This window comes from Amblyomma americanum, chromosome 7 (assembly GCF_052857255.1).
Source record: "Amblyomma americanum isolate KBUSLIRL-KWMA chromosome 7, ASM5285725v1, whole genome shotgun sequence".
In the NCBI taxonomy this organism is placed as follows: domain Eukaryota; kingdom Metazoa; phylum Arthropoda; class Arachnida; order Ixodida; family Ixodidae; genus Amblyomma; species Amblyomma americanum.
In genome coordinates this window covers 21,580,563-21,593,256 of record NC_135503.1, presented here as the reverse complement: position 1 = coordinate 21,593,256, position 12,694 = coordinate 21,580,563, and the positions used below count along the sequence as shown (strand labels likewise).

The 12,694-nt window shown below is 41.5% G+C and overlaps 1 protein-coding gene across 1 annotated transcript in view; it reads left to right on the top strand.

Moving 5' to 3' along the window:
• Dys (Dystrophin) overlaps nt 1-12,694 on the top strand; it is a 421,748-nt gene that overhangs the window by 403,461 nt on the left and 5,593 nt on the right. The window contains exons 46-57 of the mRNA XM_077631460.1: nt 343-503; nt 1,008-1,142; nt 1,678-1,903; nt 2,403-2,463; nt 2,595-2,656; nt 2,783-2,857; nt 3,331-3,535; nt 4,697-4,785; nt 6,199-6,529; nt 9,940-10,051; nt 11,932-12,140; nt 12,313-12,360. Coding sequence (XP_077487586.1) covers nt 343-503; nt 1,008-1,142; nt 1,678-1,903; nt 2,403-2,463; nt 2,595-2,656; nt 2,783-2,857; nt 3,331-3,535; nt 4,697-4,785; nt 6,199-6,529; nt 9,940-10,051; nt 11,932-12,140; nt 12,313-12,360 — 1,714 coding nt within the window. The remainder of the gene's footprint in view (nt 1-342; nt 504-1,007; nt 1,143-1,677; nt 1,904-2,402; nt 2,464-2,594; nt 2,657-2,782; nt 2,858-3,330; nt 3,536-4,696; nt 4,786-6,198; nt 6,530-9,939; nt 10,052-11,931; nt 12,141-12,312; nt 12,361-12,694) is intronic.

The following is a 12,694-nucleotide window of genomic DNA, read 5'->3' as shown; positions in this document are numbered from 1 at the left end:
TCATTATCATTTCCTCTATTCATTGTCGGACTGTACTCTCCTGTGTAATCAAAATGATTTTTTTGTGCATTCTTTTTTGAAGCTATTAAACATTGTGTTTTTTTTCTTTTCATTTTCTTTGGTCATTTGTAATATGTAGAATGCGTTGCAAATTTACAGTTGAGAGAGTCTCATCTCAGTGACCGTGATGATGCAAATTCACATGCACCGTCATTCATAGCTTGAGAGGAAGGTTCAGCCAACCTGACATAACTTGGTAAAAAGTATATGCTGCAGGGAACCGGGCACTAACATAAGTAAAGTATTTCACGGATTGAATTATGAATTATTTTTGCTTTTCAGCCAAAGAGTATGATGACAGCAGAGGCTACAGAAGTGCTGATGAACAGGCTAGAGAAATCACACGCAGCATTCGGCGAGAAGTGAAGAAACTGGCCGATAAGTGGAATGGTTTCCTGAGCCACACTGACCAAAGACAGATGAGGCTGGATGATGTTCTTCATGTAAGCTCTCCTGACCGCTCTTTCTTCTCTGCAGATTTGCTTAACATCATACTGCTTCTTTAGTTCTGATTTTATTGTCTGCAAAAGTACCCCGTCTTTCTACTTGGTTAATTTTTGCTTTCTTTTATAATTTTTTTTTTCAAATATTGCTAGAAAAGGGCAGGAGGCTGTATAATACTAATTCCTTAGATTTCTTGACATCAGTGAATTTGATTGTGTATAATCTTTTTCTTTTGTTCTCAGGTATTGAAACTTGTAGAACTGCGGCATTTGAGAAGTAGATTGTGCTTTGCTATTTATACACCTTTGGCCGAACGCTAATTTATTAGGTTTTTATTTTGGGACAAGGTAAAACCACGTGTGTCGGTTGTTTTGCCTTGGACTAAGTGCAATTTTGTTGCTTCTGTTTTGCTCCAGCTGCCTCTATTTTTTTAAAAAAGCTGCCACTGCTATGATGACCACTAAATACATGTCAGAGGATTAACCATCCGATTCTGTTTACAGAAAATGCAGTCCCTACAAAGAGCCATGGACGACCTTAGTGCTCGACTTCAGGTTGCTGAAAATGCAAAAGCTCAGTGGACGCCTGTATCTGAATTCTTGCTTGACCAGCTCGCAGGCCAGATTGATGAATTAAGGGTGAGTGGGTGTTTTTTTCCAGTGCTGTATACCAGAAATACTCAGTTTAATAAAAGGTAAGTTTGTCCCCTTTGTGACAGTGGGCAGGTCATAAAGTTTGGCATATCGTAATTAAAGGATCAGCATTACAGTCCTCCTTTCACAGACACAAAGGTTATTAGCAAGATTATAAAGCTTTCAGACATATCCTTCTATTGCAATAAATTCTGCATGAGTAACAACAGAAGAGAACATTTGAAATCATTCATTCTTTAACACGATGACTAGTAGAAGTTGTTCGCTGATGATCCATGTGGCACAGGTTACTATTTGCGGGGCATACATTAGCTTCCCTTTTATAAACTCTGCGCTTTTAACTTCATTTATCAGGGCAGTGCACCTGTCTTCGTAACCTGCCATGTTTCCTCCAGCCAGTATTTTGGTTCGCACTTGTGTTTTTCCGAGGGCCAGGATTGCCACAGCTAACTGCTGCTTCCCCCCCCCCCCCCCCCCTCTCTCTCTCTCTCTCTCTCTCTCACTTCCTCAATGTCTGCAGGCGTTTCGGGACCGGCTTGCTCCGCTGCAGCTGCAGGTGGAATCGCTGAATGAAGCGGCTGGTGCTATCACAAGCTGTGGTGTTCTGCTGTCCCAGGGAAACCTGAATCGGCTGGATGAGCTTAGCAGTCGCTGGCGTCTCCTGCAGGTGGCCATCGACGAGCGCCGTCGACAGCTCGAGAACTCCCTGCTTGATCAGGGCTCACAGCAACAGCAGTTCCTCAATGGTGCGCGCTGTTCATTTTAATCTTATTGACGAGCACTTCTGATTTGGTGGTTGATGAACTGAACGTAAGTGCTTACACGCCGAGCAAAGCATGTTTCAGGCAAGTGTTTCTAGAGCTTCCCAAAGTACCACCACTCTGTATGGACATCTAGCAGCTCTTGCCTGAAAGCAGTTCATTATTGGTAGCCAGGCAGTAATGCAAAGAAAACCATGCTCTTTTTGAGCTTAGCACTAAACCATTCACCTTTTGGTTCCAAGACAGCATTCTCTTGACTGAGCCATGGGTCCATACTCCATAGGGCCCAGCATTCAGAGACCCTCAGAATTTCTGAGCTAGAAATGACTGAGTTAGAAAACTAGCATTGCTCTGGTTTATGGTATGTATTGTGAAGCAGTACACTTGCACAATTGCCGTGTTTGTTTATGTTCTAACAGGCAAACTTAATAAGCTATATGGATTGTTGCTGGCTCCTAACCCTGTTGTTCAAAATTTTTTCTAGCCTCTGTGGAGCAGCCATGGGAAAGAGCTGTGGCAGGAAACAAAGTGCCTTATTACATCAAGTAAGGAATTTTTTCACTTTGCATGACGTGATGAAACTTTTGAAGGTAGAAAGTTTTGCTTTAATCAAATAATAACTGCTCTCTTGGCCGCGAAATGTTTCGGCACATCTGATCTTTTGATTTTTCTGCAGCCATGTTTCTGAAACCACACATTGGGATCACCCCCGAATGTTGGAACTGATGGATTCTCTTGGTAAGGGAAGCTTCAAATATTTCTTGGCACCAGAAGCAGGAGGACACACGCCTGTGTTCTGGTGCTTTCTCTCTCTCTCTCTCTCTGCACAAAATGTTTGATGTCTACATTCTTTATTGTTTTCAGCTGAATTTAATGACGTTCGGTACTCTGCATATAGAACATCAATGAAAATCAGAACCATACAGAAAAACCTCTGCCGTAAGTGATGTGTCTGTTATATTTGGCCTTCTTTTCAAATAAGCCTCACATTGTTTGAAAGCTTTTCAAGGTGCTCCATTCCAGTCATTTACTTCTGACTAGCTTGTGAAGCTCACTAGCATTGTTCAGCTGGGAGCATTCATAAGAATAAGTGAACAGTACTATTATTTTCATCCAAGTGCAAATTTCAAAAATTATGTTGCTGTCATAAAGAAGGACCAAATCCCTCTCTACCTCTTTGCATTCTGGAAAACCATTGCATTGTGTTCCGTAAATTGCTCATTTATATGTTTTTTTTAAAACTTGCATATATGAAGCTAAAGCTACATTTCAATGGCATGTGCTTTGTTGTCATCAGTGATATGGACTTTTTTATTTTCTGCCCCTCTCCTTGTTCAATGTTTTTGCTGCAACTCATGATTTTGCATTTTTGTCAGCAGTTCTAGCACGTTGTTAATGTTTTCTGATTTCAGTGGACCTGGTCTTCATGAACAATGCCATCAATGCATTCGACCAGCACGGGCTACGAGCTCAGAATGACAAATTGATAAGCGTTCCAGAGATGATTACCTGTTTATCAACAATCTATGAAGGAGTGGCCCAAGAACATTCCAATTTGGTGAAAGGGCCGCTCTGCATCGACCTGTGCCTCAACTGGCTGCTCAACCTCTATGACACGTGCGTTCCTGCCATTGCTGACTTTTGGATGGTGTCTGTTTGGTTAATATCAGTGGCATTTTTTTCCCCGCACGCATTTGAAGTCTTTTGTATTTGAATCTTTCTGTTTTCCATCTTATGATTCATCCATATTTGATGTGCTGTATCTGCTATATCTATCAATCAACCAATCAATCGATCGATCGATCAATCAGTTGGACGGTAGATGTCTAGATTGTCTGATTAGGGCAAGCAGCCAGTGAAGGTAGCTTGACCTTGGAGCTGAAGAATGGGTGCACATTTATGAGGCAGCCAATGCAAGAAGTGGAACGTTATGTCAAGCAGCTCAATTGCCTCAACTTTATAGTGGAATTTATTTGTTAACCACGTTGTGCATTCGGGTATGAGGTCTGGTTTATCGCATCTAATTGTGCCTGGCTGGTAAAGCTCAAGCACCACACTGAGACCACCTATATCCAAAGCTGAATATATTGCAGTTACAAGCATGCATAACCGTAAGTGAGGTACACCGGGCGACCTCTGAATGTGAAGCAATTAATTTGAAACTTAATTCGTTCCCTAATGTCAAACATTTTCTTTCTGTTCCTTTTTATTTTTATTTATTTTTTTCTGTGTTTTGTGCAGTGGCTCTCTTGTCTCTTTCTGCGCAAGAATGGCAGATGCAATGAGCCCAGGTTGGCTGGTTCATGTCAAACGAGCTACTTGTTATAGAAAATCAGCATATGACCTCTTTCTGCTTTTTTAAAAAAATGTGAATGTCTTATATGTGTATCCGTGCTGCCCTACTCAGAAATTTTTTTTTTTTTCTGCTGCTGCTGCTTACCCTGCAGTTCTGTGTCATTTTTGTGCTTGTCATCTGCATGTCATGATATTATCACTCTGTCCATTTTATCTTTTATCCTCTTGTTTAAGATTCTTTTAACTGTACTTGATCTCCAGGCTGAATTGCAGTCACTTGTCAGTAAAAAGTTATTGCAGGAGAAGCTTAAAATACTAATTCAGTATTGCCCAAAGCTTTTTCTCGGCTACTGTTTGTATATATAATGTGTGCTTCATGACAGCACTGTGAAAAAACGTTATGTTAACCACAGTCAGTTTGACCTCTTTTGAGGTGAACAGAGATTCCAGTGAGTTAAATAGCTAATTATTTTTTTATTTCAGGGCTACAAGGACAGGGTACATTAGGATTCTGTCCTTTAAAGTGGGGATCATTCTGCTGTGCAAGGGAAATTTGGAAGACAAGTTTAGATGTGAGTACTGTGCATTCACAGTTGCATTTTTTTCTTCTTTTACTCGCTTAGATGTTCTTTGGTTCAAGCAGCTGCAGTCACACTGGTCGCACCACATTTTGCAGTTGTAAAAATTATAAGCAGGTGTTTTGTTTCCTATAAATATACACAGTTTACACAAATAGGCTTGCCCTGTTGTATGTGCATGACACAGAAAGTTATCACTTTCACTGGATTAAGAACAGCTACTGATTGATAATTTATATAGCTAATTAGTCCAATTTTCACATAGAAAAAAGGGCAGCATGCCTTTCCACGAAGCAGTGAGCTCTCTTCAAACTATTTCCAACAACCAGTGTATAAACAGCTAAAAGAATCTGTGCTGAGGTGGAAGTGAGCTTAGCGTTCATTTTGTGCACCTTTAGCCTTGACACCCACATATACTGCAAGTGTCAGTGGCTGGTGAAGAATGCCATGTTCTGTTTAATAACACATTTGATGGAGGATCACATCGTTGGGCATGCTGCTACTCATTTGCTATCTTGTACGTACCTATCGAATAAAGTCTGAGCTGTGCTTTCCTGCCTCTCTGGCTTTTCCCGCTAACATAAGAAATGGTTGCATTACTCTTGGGAATTTCTGCCTAGCCCTTGCACACTTATTAATGTGCAAAACATGATATGCTGACAGAAGCTGTTTGATCCCAAATGTTATGTCTGCTTTTAAGTGACAAATTGCGGCATTATTTTGTAAAACTGGTTTTCACTTCCAAATGCCAGGCTCATAACGAGGTCCTTGTTCTCAGATGTATGACATAAATGCACTAGACCTAAGAAATGTGGGAGCAGCCTCACTAACATGCCCATTTTTTGCACATTGATAACCTAAAAAATTATAGGCACCACAAAAAGCAGTAATCAATGAATGGCTGTCTATGTGAAGACCAAATTTACTGCCCCGGCCTCTGCATGAGCTCACTGCGAAGCAAAGTACCTGTGTGCCCATTCGGGGGTGAACATAATGACAAGATGTTTGTTTTGCTGTGACACCTGTCATTGCCATTGAGTGTTGCTGATGTAGTGCCTTGTGCAACTTTTCAGGCATTGTTGTATCTCACAAAGTGCATGTATTATTACTAGGAATATGATGAATTAATTTATACAGGTGTTCAAGAGTATGTTAAGTAGACATTGAAAAATTGAAGCTAGTTGACAGCAGTAGTGACAAATATTGTCACCTACATATTGGTGGTCGTCAATGGCTGCATAAATTAGGGCAGTTGAATAACTGAGCAGGAACATAGAGTTGATACATATAAAAGATAGGAAGTCAGTGTAAGCAGTTGTCTTAGATTGTAGCTTTTTGTAAATATATTTTCAAAGTAATATTTAAGCAACAGCCTGCAACCACTGACTGGACTTTTGCAATGCGCAGATCTGTTTCGGCTCATTGCGGATTCCAACGGCTGTGCCGACGAGCGCCAGCTGGGGCTGCTGCTGCATGACTGCGTGCAAATTCCAAGGCTTCTGGGAGAGATTGCGGCGTTTGGTGGCTCCAACATTGAGCCCAGCGTTCGGAGCTGCTTCGAGATGGCAGTGCCGGCTGGAAGGCGTGAGATCCAGGCATCGCATTTCCTCAACTGGCTCTTGCAAGAGCCCCAGAGCCTGGTCTGGCTCCCCGTGCTTCATCGTCTGGCCGCTGCTGAGACGGCACGTCACCAAGCCAAGTGCAACGGTTGCAAGCAGTACCCCATAGTAGGGTTCAGGTGGGTGGAAAAACTGCTTGTGAGCTGCTAAGCTCGTTTTTCTCTGTCCATTTCCATTGCCTGTTGCCATTTTCAGTTTTGTCTTCTTTTTTTTTAACACACTGAAGAGAGAGGAAGTCATTTAGGTATTCTTCAAATTTAGGTTTCATGCCCTGTAATACCAAAAGTTTACTTCCTGTGTGGTGCTCATATGTTTTCAGCATCATTAACACAATAATTGTAGAAATGAGCCATGGTTCTTACGCTCATGATTATTTCAAGCCAGAGTGCTGGAAGCAAGTAATACCCCTGGTACACAGGTACTTTCAATGTCCATTGAGTCCAGAGCTTTCAATGTGCTCAGTCGCTATAGAACTTGATGGAGTTATGCCACTGCTAAATGATAAATTCAATTGCTGTCGAGAGATTCTGTCATCTCAGACCAAGGTGTTTGGCACCACCATTGCCAGTAATTTTGCAGGCATGCTAACAATCAACCAGAAAATAAAACAGAAATGGTTAAAAACAAAATGCTTTTTAGTTACAGTAATATTGACCACTTTTGCAACAAACTTTGCAACAAACTTTGTTGTCTTATACAAGTTGTAGTAGCATTCATGCACCTTTGAGGAAGCTGGTGTTGGTTGTTCTTGCATCGTTGGCAACAATAATATTGCGCTTGCTACAGTGTTTTCTCACCCAGCCTGCCTTTCTTTCTGCGAAATGAGGTATTATATTGAAATTCCATATTTTTCAGTGATGATATTGCTCTGATTTTATTCCCCAGCATTTTTCTGCAAGCGCTTCATGTCCGAAAGTGCATGCAGCTGCTGTTCAAAGGCCATTGAAATCTCTATTGAGTTTAGCAGTTTTATATTTGGCTCATTAGACTATTGACTCAATGGACATCGGAGCCACCCATGTAACAGCGCAGTATTGGCCTTTGAATGAACAGAATATTGGTTTGAGGGCCTTCAAAATGACAGTGCGAAAGGGGTATCAGATTACAAGCAGTGTCGGCGGTAACGCGTTACAAGTAACGGTGTTACCAGTAACGCGTTACTTTTTTCGGTATTTTAGTAACGTACTAGTTACCATTTCAGAGCTGTAACGGGTAACATACTTACGTTAACATTTTCCAATAATGTGAGGTGTCACGTTGCTAGTTACTGGGCTTGCGGACATCCAGACTAGGGGGGACAGCGACCCGCATCAGCTCCAGCACAATGGAGGATGACTTCTTCGGGAAAAGCTTTTCGACATTGTCGCCAACTGAACATGAGAAACTGCCTGAGTACTTTTTGGTGCCACGTAACTTTGCTCTAAGTGGGCTGAAGGAAAACTTTCTGCGCGTTCACCAGCTCTTCCTGAAAGTGAATACAGGAGTACCATCCAATGCATCCGGCGAGCGCCTATTTAGCGTAGGTGTGGACTTATTCACTAAGGAGCGAGGCAAGCTGTTCGATGACAGCTTCGAAATACAGCCGTTGCTTAAATTCAAGAGCAAGTTGAGTTGTAGTTACTGGAAAGTTGTCGCTGCAATACTCTAGCACTTTTTATCAACTTTGCAAAAAAATAAATTTTGCTTCTTTCTATCTGCAGCTGCAGCTACGTTTCTGGTTATTGAATTCTATAATTACCGCATTTTTTGCGGTAATTATAGAGGTTCAAGTGTAAACAGAATTGTTTATGTGCGCAAATATATTTTCTCGGAACTATTCCATTTAAGCATTTCTTGATTGCTGCACAATTTGTGCGCCTATTTTGTTAGGAGAAGCACGTCGACCATTTTGGAACATCACATTTTTCAGAATTACTTTAAATTTGTTGAGAGTTCAGCGATGTTTTCTTTGTGAAGTTAATATTGATGATGAAGTGTCATTTTGTGTTTAATGTCACATTCAGAAAATGGCTTTGCCATGTGCCACGGAGTTAGAAGCCATCACATATAACTCTACAGGCAACTTTAGGCTACTATAACATCGCTAAGCGCCTGCACATTTGTGCCAAGTATTCTTGTTAAATCAGGATTTCGGGTAAGATTGTTGCTGGGCTAGAATTCTTATGCAAAATATGAACTTTATAAAATTATTATCGTGAGTTCTTGAGGCAAAGACGCACTGATTAAAACTGATGGCCATGGAGTAACGGCAAAGTAACGTGCGTTACTTTTTTCGGTAACTGTAACAGTAACACGTTACATTTTTTGTTGCTAACGCACGGTGGTAACACGTTCCTTTTTTTTAGTGTAATGAGTATCGTATTTAGTTACTTTTTTTTGGTAACGCCAACAACATTGATTACAAGAATTGTCTTTGTGGTAGTAAGTTTGTCTAAGGAACACAAGAAATTTGTTGCCACTTTCCATCTTTCCATACTCATCAAAACAGAACAGAGTTTGGCAAATACGTTATGCCGTAAAATCTCGTTAATTCGAACTTCAAGGGACTGGGAAAAATGTTCAAATTACCCGAAACTTCGAATCATCAAATCATCTTGAAGAAATTGTCAAGAGCTGCTTGCATCACGGGAAATTTATTGGTGAAAAAATGGCAGTGGTTGCCTGACTTTAAGATGAGAACAGCGCAGCAATAACTGTCTTACAGATTTCCATCAATGCTTCATTATGTGCATGCTCTTAGGAGCATCGAAGCAGAACTGCTTCAAAATCGTATGGGCCTCCCACATCCTTCACTGTAACTCGGTGAAGCTTCACCGTGCAAGCAGCAAACGGCACGTGACAAGCGTGCAGTTTCTGCATACTGGAAGAACAGAAGCATGCAGGCAGAAGCGAAGGAAATGACTTGGTGACGTTGAAGCGGGGAAAAAAAAAATGGGAAAAGAAAACACAGATGCAGTGCTCAGTTGGGTTAGATTGGCTGGTAAATGCTGGCTGGTTGATCTGCCATCGCTGCAGGCTGGTGCGGAGCTCAGCAAAAATTAAACTGAAACTAAGCGATTGGACTGTTCTCAGAGACAGGGCCTTCCATTCATCATCACACCTGCCATCATGCACACATAAGAATTGCACGGGCTACGATGCAGCATGGAACTCAGGTTATGAGTAGGACTATTTCAATGACTTTTTGCCGTGCCAGTCATACCTGGACGCGGCTTCCCTTCGGGAGCCAGTGGAATTAACAGGTGCATGCAACGTAGCATCCGAATTAGTGAGCATCCGATGACATAGACTTGCATGGGCATTAGCCGGGACTGAGCCAGAAATTTGAATTATCTTAATTAATGGGGGTCAAATTAACGAACTTTTACTGTATTTGACGCTTTAGATCCCTCTGATATGCTTGTTACTTTATTTACTAGTTGTAATATTATTTGTGTATTTTGTGTAACCAAAGGCTGAGGTCTATTAGCGTTATTGCAAGTGTGGCAAAAGTTTTTTTTAATTTATCTGCAAAAACTTGTTTTTTCAGATACCGATGCCTCAAGTGCTTCAATGTAGACCTCTGCCAGAGCTGTTTCTTCTCTGGAAGGAAAACAAAGAACCATAAAGTTACGCATCCAATGCAAGAGTACTGTACTACGGTGAGTTGTGATTTTCTGCCCTCACAGTAGAATCTACACAATGGAATCTTTATACTTATATACTCATGTAAGGACCACACCCCCAACTTGGCAGCCTTTAGTTAAAAAACAAAAAAGTCAACGAAAAGAATTGCTTCATGTGTGCATTATTTTGTCTGCATGGTACGTTACACTGGTAGCTGATAGACGATACATAACTGCCTGCAACACTCCACTAGGTATGACCATGCGCGCATCGTCCCTTGTGTTGCACTCTGCCTGGAACCACGAACACATGGTGCCTCAGTGCTGGTAACTCATTCTGTGTGCCTGGTGTTTACACCAGAAAAGACAAAACATTGCGGTGTGCAAAAGAAATCTAAAATGGGGAGTACCCATGCTAGCGACACGTTTCCGTGCGGTGACCCACCAGGATCGGGCGGGCATCATAGTGCGTTGAATCTACTCACAGTTTACTATTGAAGGTTGATCTTTGTTACCAGTTTACCATTACACAATAACCTCATTAAAATGAACGTATATTTGATTTCCGCAAGGCCTTCGACAGTCAAGCGCACGGAAAATTAGTCCAGATGAACGCCACCTGGCACTGACGGCCATGTGTCGCACATGGGGCGTGCTACTTTGAACCGTTGGCCAAGGCATCATTTCTCTCAGTCGAGTGCCAGATCTTTGGAGTATCTTGGCTTAAAATCACGATATTTGCCAGTAAAGTGATGTAACCAGCTGTTTTACTTTATGCGGTTAATTTGCACTGGTTGTTGGGCACGCGTCCTTGCATCCATATTTTCAGTCCATTATGTATTTGAAGGATTCTCCAGTACTGCACTAATTAATCACGAAAGTGTGTGTTGTGGCATAGAAACTTGATGCACAATCGGGGCTCCACTGTATGCGGAACAGTTTTACGGAAAAATGCCGGTCCTGTGCAAGGGCCACACCCCTTTAAAACCGTGGAAAAAGTGCTGCCCTTACTCAGGTATATACAGTAGACTCTGCCACGAGAATCTTGCGGGTACAGATCCTATGGCTTCGAGCCGTTTCGCTGGTTTACAAGATCCTATGGGTTATGCTATAATCCAGCATTTTGTATCATCTAAAACAGAAGAATGCAGAAACACGTATCATGCATGCAGAAGCATGGGGAATGCATTCATGAAGATCGCATTCGCGAAGATCTGTTTACGGGTGATGAGAATTATTTACAGCCACGCAGCCGCAGCACACTGTTCCAGTACGTAGAGTGCTAATAGTCATCGCAGCATCGCTAATATACGGACAGCATATTATTGCTCAAGGGTGTGGTCGCAGCTCGTGCTTTTGTGTTATCCGTAGTGGTGTGGGAGATGTTGGGAACATCTGAATTTCTGCAACATTGTACAGAGTGCACTCTGGCCAGGAAGTTCTACAAATTCATTCATATCAGCTGTATTCGTACTGTTGAGATTCTACTTAAATATGCATTCTGTGTTATTGACTGACATGCTTTAATGTAAGCATGTTTCATAAAGGCATGATTTTGCATCAATCATAATTTAACTTACTTTTGTATGTTTCATGAAAAGTGTAAATTTTGTACCTACCTCAAAAATTTAGCATTGAACTTTTTCACTCAGTCTGCTTTTCAAATTGATGCTCTTTTACATTATGAGAGTTGAAGGCCTTCTGAAGACAACTATGTATGGCATTTTAGCTTCATAACGCTGTCCGAATTAAAAAGATGTACTACAGCCCAAACCAAATGACCTTGACTGGTGCAGGACAGGACTAACTGGAGGTCAGTGGGGGAGAACTTTGTCCTGAATGGATCTAATTGAGCTGGTGATGATGGTGGTGCTTGTGATGATGATGATGAACCATGTTCCTTCTTTCATCACCAGACAACGTCAGGCGAGGATGTGAGGGATTTCACAAAGATCATGAAGAACAAGTTCAAGTCAAAACGCTACTTCAAGAAGCACCCTCGAGTCGGCTACCTGCCTGTACAGACTGTCCTGGAAGGGGATGACCTCGAGAGCCCCGCTCCATCACCACAGCACACGCTGTCTTCACAGGATATGCATTCTCGCCTAGACCAATACGCAAACAGGCACGTTGAAGCCCCCGAGAAATTGTTTTTAGCTTTGACATTTTTTTTTTCATTTATGGCAGTCGATACTCTGGTTCGTGAAATTGAGTTGTAACTAAGTTCTATGTCCTATGCATTATGAGAATATTATTATTTGGGAAATTTTTAATTATTTGCGCATTTATTTTTATAGGTATACAGACGTTGAACTTAGGACAAGAAGTAACTCTACTCCTGACTCGTAAGTTTTTCTCACCAGTGTTCTTATTCTTTCGTGATCTTGTTTGTTAGTGCAGTACATTTCATTACCATGGAAATGACAAGCATGTTTGTAATGTTTGAATGCAGGAACATCCAAATCGCAAAGGAAGCAATACAGTCAATCTCTTATTATCAGACCTGAAGGGGATCATGAAATAGTTCGATATATATAATTCATTGTATAAAAATGGCAGTAGATAAGCTTATGTGTAAACCAGAAGCAGGAATACACTGCAACCATGCTAGTTACTGTTTCTTGTAGTGACATGCCTGCTGGCATGCCCGCAGCACACCGCTTGCATTGCATCGCTGAG